Genomic DNA, 16,945 nt, shown 5'->3' with positions numbered 1-16,945 from the left:
ATGAAAAAAAATAGCACAGCATTATGAAAATTCTAATTGAGCTGGAATATCATTTTTCATAACATGAGCCAAACAAGTGGTTGACCCAGCTTGTCCCGTACGTAACAGGCACTTATTTTTTCTTGCAACAGTTGCAACAAAATGCGAAAGCCAAAACTGTAGCTTGAAAAATAGCTTAGGTCTACACCTAACAATTTATAGTTGTTTCAATGAAACACAAAAAATATTAGGAGCAGAAATAATATTTTAAAGCTGTAAAAATTAGTACAAATGTCCCGTACGTAACGGTGGAATGGCCCAATACATAGTTTTAAAACGAATTTTAGCAAAAAATAAAATTACTTTCACGGACTTCTACTAATTACCTAATCATGTCATTATTCAGTATGCCTGCTGATCTGTATAATACATTGAATTTCCTCGTATGTGAAAAAGTCAGGAATATTGGCCAAAACGTTTGGAAAATTCAATTCACTAGCCATACTTATGAACACACTTTAAGTGTATAGCCTAGTATGCATGCTCATAGACCCAAGAAATTATTCATTTCATCTCCACATTTCAACATATGTAGGTAAATGAATTTTTTATCATCTCAACATACAACATTTAACTAAAAACATTCAATTTGTAGCCATGATATTTGTGAAGGATGTGTTTTTTGGAATTTCATTTTATATTATCAATTTCATGATTACCATATACATTCTCCTTTAAATAAAATGAGAGATGTAAACATTACGTATGGACAGCAAAAATGAAGGGAAATACATAGAATGGTGAAATCCAGTTTACTGTAATCCTAAAAATCATAACTTTGACAAACATATTTTTCCTGAGTCCTAAAAATCCATTGCTTATACTATTCCTCAAAAAGATGGAAAATGTAATAACTGTGTGATTCAGGGTTAGGGGCAGTGCTTACAGCTGATAGCCCTCAAAGAAGCTTTATTGGATGACAATTCTTCGTGTTTGCTTTTCAATTCGTATGTCCTGATAGGAGAATTTCAAAGTCTTCAACCCACCTGCAGGGAGAGCATGGAGGGGAAGCATTTAGCACGTAGTACTTCAGCAGTACTGGCATATGGGGTAACACTCTGGATAGTGGAAAGGATTACGGAGAATCTAAAACATGGACACGCATGGTATTCCTCGGCATCAAATACTCAATTTAAAAATGATAGTCGATCAACGAATATTATTCAATTGACCAATATATGAGGCAATGCCCACGGAACTACCAACTGTAGGTATCTTGAGAAACAATCTAGATGATGTTTCAGTTCATAAAAACGTTATCGTTAACACCTTATTTGGCACTTACCTTAAACTGTAAAAACTCCTGGATTAAATCAATTGCTGTGGTGCTTGTACGATTGCTTGGATCAAAAACATCTATAAGATCTCTGCCGGTGCACAAACACAATCTGCAGAAATTGCACGACCGCAAAGATTCCATTCTGTGACAGTTTCATCAATTTACCCCTGTAATTTTGAAAAATATGGAATGCTTAATAAATACATACAATGACAAATTTTATCTCAGAATTTTGAACCAAGTCCTCACGGCCCAACGGTAGTATATACCAGGATCACTAGGATACAATTTCCTTTAAACTAAATACACGCATTCACGTGGTAGCGCCGAAGAACCTTACACCTTCTAGAGTTCTTGCTCACATCATTGAATTGTCGTTCACTTTCGTTCACCCGTTTAGATTTCGATTCTAATTAGTTCTATGAAATGAAATCAACATTCTATTCCTTAATTTACGAATGTCAACTTCTCTACGGACTTGAGCCTTTTATGTTATGATACTCTTGCATAAGATGCATTAATTTTTTACTGGGCACTATAAAATTAACAATTACTTCACCTTTAATTTCGCGCGAAACCTCAGAAAAACTTAATGAACCAGGTAATATCAATTACTTTGAATTTATCTTGCGAGTAGGTGTCTACTCATTGTCAGATCTGAAACTGCAATTTTTTGGTACAAAATTGCAAGCAGATTTCAGTACGTGTATAAGCGCGTGAATGAAATATTAACAGTTATTTTGGAACATCTTTAGTATAAAAACTGTAAACATAAACTCTACGATCTTCAGTACAAACGTGAAACGCAATAAATAACGCGTTAGAGTTTTTAGTTCCGATTTGAAAACACACTGAAACGCACTTTACATATACGCTTGTCTTCTTTCTATATGTTGGAGCAGCGCTGGCTAGTGATGGGCGAAGTCGATCATTTTAGTGATTCAATCATTTTGACTCGAGTCACATAAGTGATTCAATCAATTGATTCAATCACTATGATCGAAAAGACTCAAATCAAGATTCAATCACTATGATCGAAAAGACTCAAATCAAGATTCAATCACTATATGATCGAAAAGACTCAAAGGAGTCATGATTGAAAAGACTCAAAAGGAATCATGATCGAAAAGACTCAAAAGGAATCAAGATCGAAAAGACTCAATCAATGGATGTAATAAATCACTTTGAATAATCGAATAAATACTGCCTCATCTGCGAAGAGCATTGGTAACGCTGATTGCTATCCATATTATCATTTCATATACTATTTTAATTGTGAATTCCTTGATGAGTAAATTAGATTTCAAAAATGAAGGAAGCAGTGTCATGAAAATATTTGGGAAGGCGAAACTGCCACAGTTTCTTAACACTAATAAAATAATTTCTAACTATAGTTGATCAAAATATAACACAAAATACACCACACACTATGCATGAATCTGATCTGCAGGATAATTTTATGAACGGCACAATAAAATATAACCAGCTTTAACTTCTACTTCTTAACGTTCTCCTACAGGAGTCATCTTAATATTTTCCTTTTACGTGTATTGGTGTTATTAATACTGATAACTGCTGGAAAACATTTAAGAAAGAGATTACACAAGTATTCAGTTCTTCATAACATAGTATTTAATTTTATCACAACTATTTCTGCCCTGACGAAAAGAGATTAAGCATCGGTCGTTCCAAATTTTGAATCAAACCGGAAACCGAGATGATTGATATGAAACCGGAAGTCCGAGTGATTGATGATTGATGATCGACTTGTTTAACGAAATGAATCATGAGTCATTTGATTCACCTAGTGATTCAATCTTTTTGATCGAATCGTTCATGATCGACCCATCACTAGCGCTGGCCGTATCGCGGTATCGCCGTATCTGCTAGGCGCGTGTTCGTAATGTGGTAATGTTCACGATATTGTTTACTATATGGTGTTCACATTTTAAGCGAGAGGTGTGGTCGTATACATCAGAAGAATGGAAACTGGACAATTTTGTAGACTTTGCTTGTTCAGTGGAAGAGGTCTCCAGGATATTTTTGATAGTTTCATCGAGGATGGAACTGCAGTAATTGACTTAATTCAAGACTTGCTCCATCTGACAGTAAGATGTTACTTTTACCCTTATAGTGCGCTTTTGCTCTGATATCTGTGTTTGATAGCGTACACATACAATGCGCATTTCTATGCGGGCAATAGTTTTTTTTATTAATTCCAAGTGTTGCATGTTATACCTAGAGTGCTGTCCCTATTTTCCTTTCACTCACATAAGTTAGTTATATGTTATTATTAGTTATATGATTTAAAATTAATATTTAATATAAATAATAATAACATGTAAAATATTAATTTAAAGCTAATTTTTAAAACTCCTGAAATTTACTGAGAATAGAAACTAGGTATGAAATTTGAAGATATTCATTACCAGAAATTTCAAGCCATCTTCATCATAAGTTTTTTCACTCATGTTTAGATCATCTATTAAATAGGATAATTCAAGTCAATTTTAACCCTAAATTCTTTCACTTGTGTGGCCCTGCTGGGCTATGCTGTGTGTCTTGAAAGGGTGATAGAGATGGAAGAGCCTTCATAATGTATAGCCCCTTCTTGATAATCATTTAGTTCAATATGGCTAGCTGAATAGTAATTAATTATTAATGGCAAGGAACCATTATATTTCTAGTGCTTTCCCTATTTCCCAGATAGCCTTCTCTGTAGCTGCTTCATAAGTATGCCATTCTGTGATTTTTTAAGCATACTTATAGATAATTAAAGTATGCCGGGACTAGCCACGGTGATAACTTTACGGTTCCACCCACTATGCACAATTTATGATTGTATGTATGTGCAGTGGATTTTTTGCACTTGTAGACAATATTTAATTACAATTGAAAGGTTCAATAAATAGCCTCTATGACATTGGAATTTGGAAATATGAGGGCATGCATGAGTAATTGCTTTCTCAAATTATTATTTTCACTCATCATAAGTGTGGTCCAGCACTATTAAAGTGAAGAATAAATGCATGAATATGCAAACATGAATGTGAAAAAACCCTTTGTGTAATATGTATGTACTTAAAAATTGAATTATTCCAACGAAGTAAGACATTTACAATCAGTCTTAATTAAAGTCTTCTTTTTAAGCAATCTGGATCCCACCAATTTGATGTTCTTGGTTAGTGAAAACGAAGTTAGATGAACGGAAGTAAAGAGATTTTGGTTGAAATCAGTGAGATTTGCTGATGATCATCATTTTAGCTCAAGGCTTGTAAGCAGGGCTACGATAAAGCCTGGGTAAACAATGAAATCGGCTCAACTTACGTTATGCATTATTTAATTGATCTCTGCATTCTCTTCAGGTTTTCAACGTGTCCATTGGCTTTTGGCGACAAGTTTCGCTGACATTGCAGTCAGCGAAGACCTGAAGACGCTGACTGCAATGTCAGGGAAACTGTTGTCGCCAAAAACCATCGGACACGGTGAAAACCCGAAGAGAATGCAGAGATCATCTGATTAACACTGCAAACGTCTACAAACCTACATTATTTAATTTGCTATAACTTAATACATTGATATATTTTGTTTCAGTAAACATGAAAATATTTTTCCCATATTAACCAGTTTATCCTCAATAATAAAAAAATGCTGATGGATATAGCTTATGTATATTGTTTTTTTCCTAGTTGCTACATTTTATAAAAATACCCTCCGCATTTCTAGCCAGTACCCCAGGAAGAAGGATAGCATTAAGAGGGTTTAGGGCGAAGAATGTGTTTTTGTCATAACTGTGGATGACCACAAACTTGAGAAAGTGGAAGAATTTAACTCTGTATTTGTATAGCATATTAGAAAAATGTACATGAAAGTAAAGATTCTATCAAGAAGAGATCATTGTTGTCATAGGGGAAATTTACGAATCGAAAAGAAGTTTGTCAAGGTGAAGAGCACTGGGGTTTGCTATACTGGGTCAGAAACTGCATTACTACCGATGTTGCGATGCTGTAGCTTCTGACTTGTTGCCGATCGCAAGAACTCTTCACCCAGTCTATTTGATGGGAAAGCTCTAAATGTTTCTTTGAGTTTATGTCAATTTAAGAGTAAAAAAGCAAATTTAACATTTTTAAAAGGTAACTAAGATCCTGATGTGTGGAGTAGTCAATGAAGATCAGAATGAGCTAGAAGTATTGCAGGTGTGAATATGGAGAAGTGGAGGTAGGCAGAGGAACAAGGAAGTGATAGAATTGATGGGTGAGGAGAGGATATTGAAAGAGGAAACAGAATATGGATGGAGCTCTCACCGAGGGTTGAGAGCAGAACACTGTTAAAGGGAAGGATGTTGAGTAAATGGGGAATGAGGATGGAAGAATAGTAGGTCTTATGCCAATCCATAGAAATGAAAACAAGTTTAAATGCAAAAAAGGAAATGAATGTTAAAATCGGTGTCTGCAGTACGTCACATGCATGTATCTACTATGGGTCAAATGTGTTTCCCAAGGAATAGAGTGGTACCCCATATGTACATATATGTGTGGGCAATTTTTGATTTTCTCCATTGCTGAATGTTATTCTTTGGCCGCACTTTGAAGATCAAAACTTAATCACTGTAATGTTGTATACTATTAATGGTGATCTCTTTAGTCCACCAATTAAAGGAAAACAGTAAAAAAATTACTATAAGTTATGAAAAAGTTAATGACCGTAAGTGAGCTGGAGAGAGTATTTTGGTGGCTAACAAATGATCTCATATTTTACAAAGGAAGTCCACGAACTAGTTCACCATGTGTTATTCACATGCGTAAATGTTAACATTATGTGGTTGCAAGAAGATATAGAAATAATGTACCACATGAGATAATGACAGCAAGAGTGATGCCACTCTTTTTGTTACGAAACTATTTTGACCCACAGTACCTTAACTGGTTGATTATCTCAAATTATTAACAAATTCTCTTCTTAAAGGTAATCCAGTTGAAAGTGTTCCCATGGATGATTTGCCAGTCATGCATGTATCACCTTCAAGAGTTTCATTGTTTCAAGGCTCGATGCATGAGAAGCAAATTAGTTGCGGATGGCATGTTTTCTGTCAGTATGGATGGAGCAATCACTGCCCAATCCCTGGGTTTCAAAAGGAAAGAGGTATGTATGATTATATTTTCAATCGTTCTTGAAAGAATTCTTCTGCATGTACCAGCGAACACCTTTGTAAAATTTAAGTACTTACATATTTATTTTTCCTTCATATTTTTCATTTTTATTGGGTTCTACTTCTCTTTTCTTTCCATACTACTCTTATCATCTTTTTAACAACTATGGCACGTTTTAGTTTCTCTCATAGAGTAATCTATACTTAAATGACCTTTGAATTCAAGTCAGTAGTATGTCCTCATCAGCTACTTCCACCCATGCATGAACTCACGATTTTCAAATTAGGCAATTGGTCATCTTAACGTGTGATTTTTCTTAAATTATATAATTACATATGCTTAACGGTAACCACAGAATTCCTTACTTAATAATATGTATTCCTTGAGGACTATTTATTTTAACGTTCTATGCATGCAGTTTTTTCTGCCTGTAACCGTACAGCATAAACTTTAGTGGGTTTATGGTGTGCGATTTGTCGCATGCTACCAGATTACACACTACCCAATGTGACAAGAGGGTAGCGTGGACAGTTGGGTGGGTCTCTCATACCACACACACTTCCATTTTCGAGCTTAAATTGTCAGTTTTGCTGAGAAGCAGCTTCATAGTAACACTGCCTCAATCGATTCTCCTACCAAATGAGAACTTCTTAGTACAACCACAAAACTCATCAAAACTCACAGCTTGGACTCTTCATACTTTATCTCTTAATCTAGATAGGTTTCGTCTCGTCACATACATATATGTATGTATACTATCCATCTATTTTGGCATAAGGCTAAATCTGTGCTAGCAGGGAAGCGTGCTTAAGTTTTTGTAATGAAATAATTTTAATTGTTCCATTTATCTACTAAATATGGCGTGGAAATATAGAAATAGAGGGTGAAAAAAACTGCCTTCATATTTCAATCACCTTTTTTTTTAATCTTATGGTATCTTCAGGTATCGCCCATCAAATGTTTCTGTAAAATATGATGTTGTGAGACGTCACCAACAATTTTGGCTTTTTTTTTATGTTTTTGACTGCCATTTCTCTTATATTTTCAAGAAGATTTATCAAAAATGATTTTCTCGTAGGTAACAGATTTCTATTAAACATCTGTTTATTATGAAACATGAGAACTCAGATATGTATCTTTTAAATTATGCTATCGAGGATAAATCATTCCATCACCATTCATAAGTATGTTGTAACATGTTGTCACATTTTGATCAAAATTTGTGGATGGACATAAACCACCCAAAAAAAAACTCTATGGCAGTTTAGGATAAAGGCTTATATGATGTATGGGTATTCAGTTACCTATTTCATGTTTCGACTGTCAAATATCTTCATGTTAAATTATGTTATTTTTGGTTAGATTTAAAAAAATATACAGCCTATTGTAGTTGTCAGGTAGAGTCAGATTGAAGAGGTAGAAATGGGGAGTTTTTTTCTGGAACCAGAGAACCCTATCTAAGTATTCTAAAAACTTACACATCTACATCATATCCTGAATTCAAGGCATGTTTATAGACAAGGTTCAAGACTTAATGTTGACTTTAGTTTGAGCATATTCAGCACATTTATAAAGTATTCCTGCAAAACTGAAATGAAGGATATTTCTCACATAAAGTGTCTAAGTATTTCTCTTGGTAAATATTCCTTTTAAATCGTGATCATTTAGTTAAAATTATGTATTTGGACTAATTACTGCCTCAAAGTCTCACCAAACATGGCAAAATTCTAGGAAGTTATGTATTCTTCTTCCGTAAAAGAGAATAGTATTTCATAAAAAATTTTGAATTTCTGACATATATTAGTTGATTAAATTAATTGTTTAAGTTTTTTGCTAATAATTTTGCACTTAAGAACATTTTATGTTCATGTAAAACATACCATGTATCTGAAATATATATTTTTGTCTATTCCATCTTAGAATAGGCTAAAACTTTTTCGAAAATTATGTAAAAGTAAAATGTAACTAAGCTTATTCCTGTAAAAAAAATTCTCACTTTGGTGGCTTTTTGATTTTCTATTTTCCTTAAAGCAGGTAGATGGACTAAAGTGTAAAAAAGTTGGAAAAAATAGAACTGGAAAAGAAAACACCAAGAATAGCATGGCGACTAAATTTGACAGCACTGCCAAGGAGCAGTTTGGAATAGGACTCCTTGGGACATCTTTTAGCAATCCTGTTTTGAGTAGTTTTTTGGAAGAGTCAGAGGAAGATAGAACACATACAGTTGTGGAATTCTGCAGGTGTCAAGAGTGCGGAAATGAGTTTTTGAGCCACAAAGAGTTGAAGGCTCACAGCCTGTGGTGTAGGGGAGTGGAGACATTTGTTCCGGATTCTGTGGATGACAATTTCGAAGAAGAGGAAGTAGTGACTATAAATTCCAAATCTAGCATGAAACAGCTGTTGTTTGACCCAAATAAATGCTGTGGGAGTTGCAGAAGGGTTTTCAAGACAAAGGAGCGCCTTATACGCCACATAAACAAGCATAATTTTAAGTGCAAATCAAAGAGCATCCAAGTTTCTGTGGATTTTCCAGAGACTATTGACCGTGAGAATGAAACAAAGCTCCTCTGTAGTGAAAATAACCCCTGTGGGATTGAGGGAAAAAATAAGTCCTGTGAAGTATATGAAGAAATGCAAGACCTTGATTGTGGCTTGATGAAGCAGCATGAAGAGACTTCAGGGGAGAGGGAATTTGTAAGGGGCAATGAAAAGCAAAGAGCGAAAGGAATAGAAGTAGCTGCTTGGAATGATGATAAAGTCAAAAATATAATGCAGCACCACAAATTCGTGTGCAGTTATATAGAAGAGAATGCAATCTCTAAAATTCAGGACCCATCTTTAAGCCATGATTTAAGTGAGAAAACTATTGATGGGAATTCAAATGTGGGTTTCCTAGCTCATGGAATGATTCAAGAGAGTGAGTATCTCTCAAACAATAGAAGTGAAAAAAAATTCAATCGTTTGAAAACAGAGGGTGTTTACGTAAATACTGTCAGTAGGTTGTTTGGACTCCAAGAAAATGAAGCTAATGGTGGCCTTAATTCTCCAACTACTGTTGGTTGGAGTAATGCAAATCATTGCACAAAAGATGTTCAGTTGAAAAGGTCTTGTAATTTAATGGAGGAAATGCTTTCCTGCTCTGTCAATGCAGTTTACATTTGTAATTATTGTGATAAACCTTACTCTACCAAACCAGATTTGAGAAATCACATAGTTAAATGTCACCTTTGTTTGAATCCTCAGAAATGCCATGTGTGCCACAGATTATTTACAAATGATGAAGAGTTAGAAGAGCACATCCGTTTACATCCCAAAAATAAGAAGTTCTATTGCACAGTTTGTGAGGAATGTTTCGCCTCTAGGGTAGACCTAAGGAAACATATTGTGGGAATGCATGGCGTGAAAACACCATTTATTTGCAACCTCTGCTACAATGGCTTCACTTCAAAGAACGATCATGGCTTGCACCATTCCTTGGTACACACTGACTTTGATAAGCCTTTCAAATGCAGTAACTGCAATAGATGTTACACAGACAGGAATTATTTTAATAATCATGTGAAGGTGTGTCAGTTAAAAGCAGTTTTGTTCAAATGCAATATTTGTGGCAAGAGTCAAACCAGTGCAACAAATCTCGCCAACCATACTCTAGTGCATTCAAAGAAGAAGAGATTTGCATGCCCTCTGTGTACTAAATTATTTTTACTCAGTGGTCACAGGAATTCCCACATAAGAAATGCCCATTTAAAAATTAAGCCCTTTGAGTGTGGAATTTGCAACAAAAGGTTTAGTGTGAAGAATCACCTCAATAGACACTACATAATACATTCAGATGAAAAACCATTTAATTGTCCTAAATGCCCAAAGTCATTTAAGGCACAAGATTACCTCAAATTGCATCTCCTTCGTATTCATAGTCTTACTTCATCCAATACACATTTGTTATGATTATTCTTAACCCTTCACTTGTCATTGAAGGAAATTGAATTATTGTGTTATGTTTCAAGAAATAACTATGCATCTGTATCATTAAGATTTTAGACATTAAAATATTGATCGCATGATATTACTTATTTTTTCTCCATATGTTCCATCTTTCACTTGGAAATACTCTTACACCTACAATTCCACTTGTTAGCCATTCACTAAAATTTTATATTTTAAAAGTTGATGAATTACTTCCAAGAGTGTATTTTTCTCGTCCAAATGATAAATGTTAAGTAAATTAATCAGTGAGTAAACTGATAGCAATACCATAAGAACTTTGATTTTCTATTTTAATGGAGGGAAAGCCTGAGATAATAGCTGGAAGGAGACGATAGTCCATTCATTTTCATTTTCTTAACATTTTTTTCTTAAAAAACACACCAAAGGATGAAGTTTGCCATGAAAAAATATTTGACTTAGTCGGGATTCGAACCCAGATCTCCCGATTGCCGGTCAGGTGTGTTAGCCAGTTACACCTCCAAGCCATTTTGTCAGAGCGAACTTCGAGTGAACTAATTTTTTTCTTTGGTATTCAAGCCCTGCTTTATCAGAAAATTATGCACCCATTTCATTAAAAAACTATGTATCAATTTTTTTTGGAAAGTGTAAGAAAGGGAGAGAGTAGTGACATTTTGGTGGACTTGCGAGGGACGTGATCAGGTAAAATACAACAAATCGTTAATTGAGCTGAAAATACCCAATGGCAAGGTTGGCAAAGGATGGACCTTGCCCAATGGTGGTGGTGGGTCACACCACAGGGAAAGTGTGTAACTATTAGGAAAAAAAATTGGTAAATGTATTTGATACTAGGGATTGACGGATCCAGGATTCTTTTCGGATTCGGATTGGATCCTTGATTTTCGGATCGAATATTTTGAGATCCTATAATGCATTTTCGAATTCCTGCAATTAAACGAAGTAATTATTCTAGTTTATTCTGGGTACATAAAATCAAAGGAATGCTTTTTAGATTTTCATACACATTTTAATATTTTTATAGGTTAAAAATCATTTTTATAGGTTTTCAAGCTGTTTTTTTTAAAACATCTTTACATGCTTATGACCTAAATTGTTACGCTTGGGTTTGGAAATGAAAATAGGAAAAATCTTCGGATAAACCACTGACCAGTGACGTATTGAGAAGAGGAAATCTGGGGGGTCCGTATCCCCCGAAATATAAAAACACAATTACTTTCCTTCATGAAAGGAAAAAAAATACTAAAAAATCATGAATTAACAATAGATTTCTTTGAAAAATGAAGTTTTTTCTATTATGATGGGTGTTAAAATTAGTATGAAACCCTCTACTTTGTACCCTGTTGTTTAAAAATTTTCCCCCCAGGTTTTGGACCCCCCTAACAAAATTCCTGGCTACCCCACTGCCATCGACTGAATTCAAATTTTTCTCAGGCATGTTTCCTGAATTCCTTCACCTTTCTCATTGCATACCGACTTGTGTTTCACCCAAAAATGCTTCAGTATGGTGAGGTGGATTTAGCACTTCTTCGCGATAATTTCACGCCACAGTGCATGCACATGGCATACATTGGTTCTCCTTATCTCAATAGAATTGTTTCTATGCAATGAAAGACATTTTTATCAGTATATCATTAAATTAAATTGCAACTGCGCAATCAGCAACACAATTAACATTATTTAAAACAGCATTAACGTCACGTGCGACAAGGTGCTCGACCACTCAGCATGGGGAAGGGTTGGACAGCAGAAGTGCGTGAAGGAGAGGTGGGGGGAAGGAGTGCACTTCCTCTGTATTTCAAGCAACGAGGCTACAAATGAGGGAGTCAAGGACGAACAAGTCAGATCTTGCTTCAGTGACATCGTTGCCTTCAAAGCGAAGCCGGGCGTGCTACGTGATATATGCAGTTGGCATTTCCAATCTGTCTCTACTTGTTTGAGGGTTAATACGCTTATTTCTTTGGAAATTGTGCTGTTTGGACAATTTTGCATATTAGTATAGTATAATTTTAAACAGAAAACTTATTGGCAATCAATTAAAGCTGAAAAATAAATGGATATATCATCAGGAATGCGTCGCATTTTGTCTAATTCTTTTTTAAATCTCGTGCATGTCATCTAATTGTCGAAGCTATTGAGACATCTTTGGGCCCAGAAAGTCACTCACTTAGCATTTGTCGTCTAGAAACAGAGAATTGGAGTGGGTAGGCCAAAAAAGGTCAGTTGGTGAGACGGGATAGGAATGAAACACGCTTAAATTAAGTTAGGGTCTCAGGCATTACTTTGTGGAACTGCTTCATCATAAAATAAAATAAATTACTTTGTTCTATTCCACACTTTATTTTGAAGACCTGATGATAGCATAAGATGCAGAAACCCGGGTCGTGCTATTTAAAATAACGTGTGAAATAGAACAAAGTAATTTACTTTATTTTATGCTTAAATTGTTCTCATGAAATTTTATATTTTCCTTAGAAAGACAATGATTTATGGTCTGTGTGATTTCGGAAACAAAAAAAAACAGCAGGCACGGGCTGATGGACGGCCGAGGGTGGTTTTCTGAAATCTGCGACGTAGTTACTTTTGACCTAGTTATGTATTATCCTACGACGCTGATTTTCCCTCGATGATTGTTCAATCTCTTGGGAAGAGTCACATTATGTGCCAGTCATATTTTACCTTTTTTATTTTCCATGGCTAAAATTCTCCAACGTAAACTCTGCGAGAGCTTTCAAACAAAACGGTTCATGAGTTGGACAAGAATCACATGCGACAGCACATTCGAAGAGAGAATCGGAACTCTTTCCACCCTTATAGGGTGTTGCATTCACTGAAGCTATTATTTAAAACTTCGGATCCAGATCCGATGTCTTCTGCAACTTTTGTATCTGATGAACGGCAATATCCGCGGATATTTGGATCCGAGGTATCCGATCCGACCATCCATATTTGATACGTATTGATCCTTTTTGACAGGTATTACAATTTGATCAGAACTGAAAGTGTGAAATCATGCAGCCTGGCACACAGACTAGGATCTTGAGTCTGATAGAAAACCTCCTAACCTGGTATAAAAGGATGTGATGGACCTCTGTAGAGTTCACCTGATGATGACGTCTAACGTTGAAACCATGGTCGTGAATAAATATTAATGTGAAAGCACAAAGTTCTTCTTTTTTAATTTAATTCTAATAGAAAAATTATTCCTTAGTTACTAATAAGATTGCACTTCATTACATGTATGCATATTTGTGAGTTCCTTTGTATTCAGCATAGAGAAAGATTGGTAATATTTTTCCTGCACCTGAATATTAAATATTATAAAAAACTTCTCGGATAGTTAGGAAATTTTTTTGTGAAATGGACATAGGATGTTTATTGTCTGTCCATTTTCAAAATTTTAATATCTCATCCACCAACAGACTATCAATTTCTTGCACTTGGTAGAGTGGCAAAACTGTAAACAAAGTCCTGAACAAGTCAATTGCATATAGATATTCTTCTGTTGTAATAACAATAATCAACTTTCTTAAATAGCTTTTATAATCTGCGTAATTTCATTTGTGATCTATACAGAGGGACCAGAGGCCAATTGAGCAATTTGCTCTCAACACTTTGGAGATGACAATCAAAGGAAGACCTGCAGATAAAGATTCTTCTGCTATCAGACCTCCCACAAGTTCCATGGATTGTAATAAAACTGAGGAATCTGTTGATGAATCAGTGGTGAAGTTCTGCTGGTGCCCAGAATGCGGATGTGAATTCTTGAACCCTCAAGAATTAAATGCCCATACACAATGGTGCAGAGGAAGGGTAAAGTTGGGTTGGCACTGGATAAATGGAGATATTAGGGGGGAAGACAGGATAAACTTTCAGCCAATGGAGACCTTTGATCAGCCTCTATTCAATCCAAACATCTGTTGTAGTAGATGCAGGAAGGTGTTTAAGACAAAGAAACATCTTGTGCAGCATATAAATAAGCATGACTTCAAGTGCAAACCTCATAGCTCACTGGCAGAAGACATAAACAACAGTGGGGATCTTAATGAAAAGCCTGCAGTTCCAAGTTTTCATAGAATGCAACATGGAGAGCTATGTGCAGTGAACAAAGAGAATGAAATTAAAAATAAAGTAGCATCTAAGTGCTCAGCGAGTTCTCCAAACATGATTCATACCAAGAAACGGGATGGGAAGCAAAAAATAGATGGGGGACTGAATGCAGTGAATTTAAGGTGTCCTGAAAATAAAACTATGGCAAACATCAGAGATGTTGATTCCAACCCAGGAAACATGTTTCATCATGAATCGGTTCTACGGAATGCGAACCTAAGTTCTTTTAATAAATGTGGAAAGGTTCTTGAAAGTAAGGATTTCTTGACTCCGATTACATTAAAGGATACTTCATATCTTGCTGATAGTGGCAATGAAAGTTTCAGCTCTGGCACCAAAAAAGTGGAAAGAAATTCTCCTAAATTATTAACTATAGCCATGAATAAAAATTGTAGGGAAAAGTCTCTGATGACTGCAGAGGGAGGAAATGGTACCTCCAAATTTGCTGTTATGAAATTGCTCCAATTCTCTAAGGATACTAAAATTACTTTAGAATTTAAGACGTACTTGTGTAATTACTGTGAGAAACCTTACACTACCAAACCAGACTTGAGAAATCACATAGTGAAGTGCCACCTGTGTATGAATCCTCAGAAATGTAATGTGTGCCACAGATTGTTCACCAACTGTGAGGAGTTGGAACAGCACTCCCTAATGCATCCAGAAGGCAAGAAGTTCTACTGCACAGTCTGTGAGGAATGTTTTCCATATAGAGTTGTCTTAAAGAAGCATATGACAGAAATTCACGGTGTCAAAAATTCATTCATTTGTAACCTTTGCTTCAATGGGTTCACTTCAATGAATGACATTGGCCTGCACCATTCATTAGTGCATACAAAAGCGGACAAGGCTTATTCTTGCTCAAAATGCAAAAAATCATACACAATGAAAAAGCATTTCATTACACATTTGAGAGTATGTCAACTGAAGGCCATTTTATTCCCATGCAAACTTTGTGGAAAACACTTCACCACCAAAACTAATCTTCACAACCATAGTATATTTCATTCTGGTGAGAAGAAATTTGCCTGTCCCATGTGTCCTAAACACTTTTGGATGAGCTCTGATAGAAATATCCATATTAGATCTGTCCATTTGAATATTCGTCCGTATGAATGTGGGATCTGTGGCAAACGATTTGTTGTCAAAGCTACTCTCCAAAAACATTATACTACACATTCAGATGAGAAACCTTTCAAGTGCACTAAATGCTCCAAATATTTCAAGGTGAAATCAACACTGAACAGGCATATGAAATGTATCCACATGGTTTCTTGATGAAAGGGTGTTAGTAGCTTAGTTTGTTAGCTTTGGCATGGCCTACCAGTGTAGCTTACGTCATATGCATTTCCTTTCTGTGCGATGGCAAAATTGCCATTTTTCATCATTGGCTGTCACCATTTTGTGAAGTGAGATTTTAGAGACATAGAACTTTGTGTGATACTTTTGATATCATAAAAATTTTCTTATTTACTAATGAGGATGAGTACACGTCTGTATTCACCATAACGTTAATCATTCCAAAAATTGAATATTTACTTGTATTAATGACATGTGTTGGTAAAAAATTGTCTATCACTTCTATTGTCAACCAAATAGCTAAAAATTGTTTTTAAAATAATGGAAATAAAAATTTTAGTTTCATTCCTCAGTGATTTTTCTATACTTGCTCCTTGGTCACTTCAATATCTTTTTTCAATAAATGTTTTGATGGGTATCAATTTACCAGTATTGTGTAATTACATAATCTGATTCTCAATGCTTTGGATATCGCCTTGGATTTAGAGGTATCAACAGGTATAGGATTGCATTCCTTATTTTCAGTATGCTAGCTGAATCGCACCATTATGGGACTTGCTACAAGCTTCCGTACATCTTTTGTACTGCCAAGTATTGGGTGATTCAGGCTTTAGACCTCATTCGCAATAACTTAACTTGATTGCTGTATTTTATGAGTTTTACCTTGTTGACTTTGTGGTCGAGACAACAGTTTTTCCTGCATTCTAGCAGGCATCTTCAGGTCTAAGTGCTTCATGCTGTGTTACGCCCACCCATATATAGGCACTCCAGTGATGTGTCTTACTCTTGAGTCATCCAAATTTTGTTACAGTTTCAACTACATACAGAACAGCCGCTGTTTATTAGCACTTCAGAAATTTTCATCAAATTTAAGTAGGCAGCTAAATAAAAAGATAAGATATATACAAGTTAGTATCTCTAAATATCTCTAATACATACCTTGGTGAATGGTGTCTTGCTTCTGTCCCTACTCATAGACCTCTGCCTGTAGTATCTGACCGCAATGCTGGCAAAACTGTTAATAGAATAGAATAATTTATTAGTCCAAAAGACACTGTACAAAATAATAGTATAGAGTAAGTGTATAGAACACGTCAAAAGAAAA

At 35.4% G+C, this 16,945-nt stretch overlaps 2 protein-coding genes across 9 annotated transcripts in view; one reads left to right on the top strand and one right to left on the bottom strand.

The window, feature by feature from the left end:
* LOC124165262 (oocyte zinc finger protein XlCOF7.1-like) overlaps window positions 1-2,227 on the bottom strand; it is a 30,051-nt gene extending 27,824 nt beyond the window's left edge. For 3 of the 6 annotated variants that reach the window (XM_046542587.1, XM_046542592.1, XM_046542591.1), the window contains exons 1-2: window positions 1,568-2,174; window positions 1,325-1,485 (exon numbers count right to left, since the gene is read on the bottom strand). In XM_046542587.1, coding sequence (XP_046398543.1) covers window positions 1,325-1,459 — 135 coding nt within the window. In that variant the 5' untranslated portion in view covers window positions 1,460-1,485; window positions 1,568-2,174. The other 3 variants (XM_046542590.1, XM_046542588.1, XM_046542589.1) reach the window with 3 other exon arrangements.
* A 965-nt stretch (window positions 2,228-3,192) lies between these two features.
* Window positions 3,193-16,185, top strand: LOC124165764 (zinc finger protein 765-like). 3 transcript variants are annotated; one of them, XM_046543256.1, is made up of 3 exons: window positions 3,193-3,426; window positions 6,284-6,460; window positions 14,008-16,185. In XM_046543256.1, exons 1-3 carry the CDS (start codon window positions 3,301-3,303, stop codon window positions 15,817-15,819), a joined length of 2,115 nt encoding a protein of 704 aa, XP_046399212.1. In that variant the 5' UTR covers window positions 3,193-3,300; the 3' UTR covers window positions 15,820-16,185. The 3 variants fall into 3 exon arrangements, with proteins under 3 accessions (XP_046399212.1, XP_046399211.1, XP_046399210.1); XM_046543255.1 differs by lacking the exon at window positions 14,008-16,185 and adding an exon at window positions 8,503-10,534; XM_046543254.1 differs by lacking the exon at window positions 14,008-16,185 and adding an exon at window positions 8,500-10,534.
* Window positions 16,186-16,945: the final 760 nt, after the last annotated feature.

The sequence above is a fragment of the Ischnura elegans genome, chromosome 9 (genome assembly GCF_921293095.1).
Source record: "Ischnura elegans chromosome 9, ioIscEleg1.1, whole genome shotgun sequence".
NCBI lineage: Eukaryota > Metazoa > Arthropoda > Insecta > Odonata > Coenagrionidae > Ischnura > Ischnura elegans.
The sequence above is the reverse complement of the archived record's forward strand: the minus strand, read 5'-3'. Positions and strand labels throughout refer to the sequence as shown.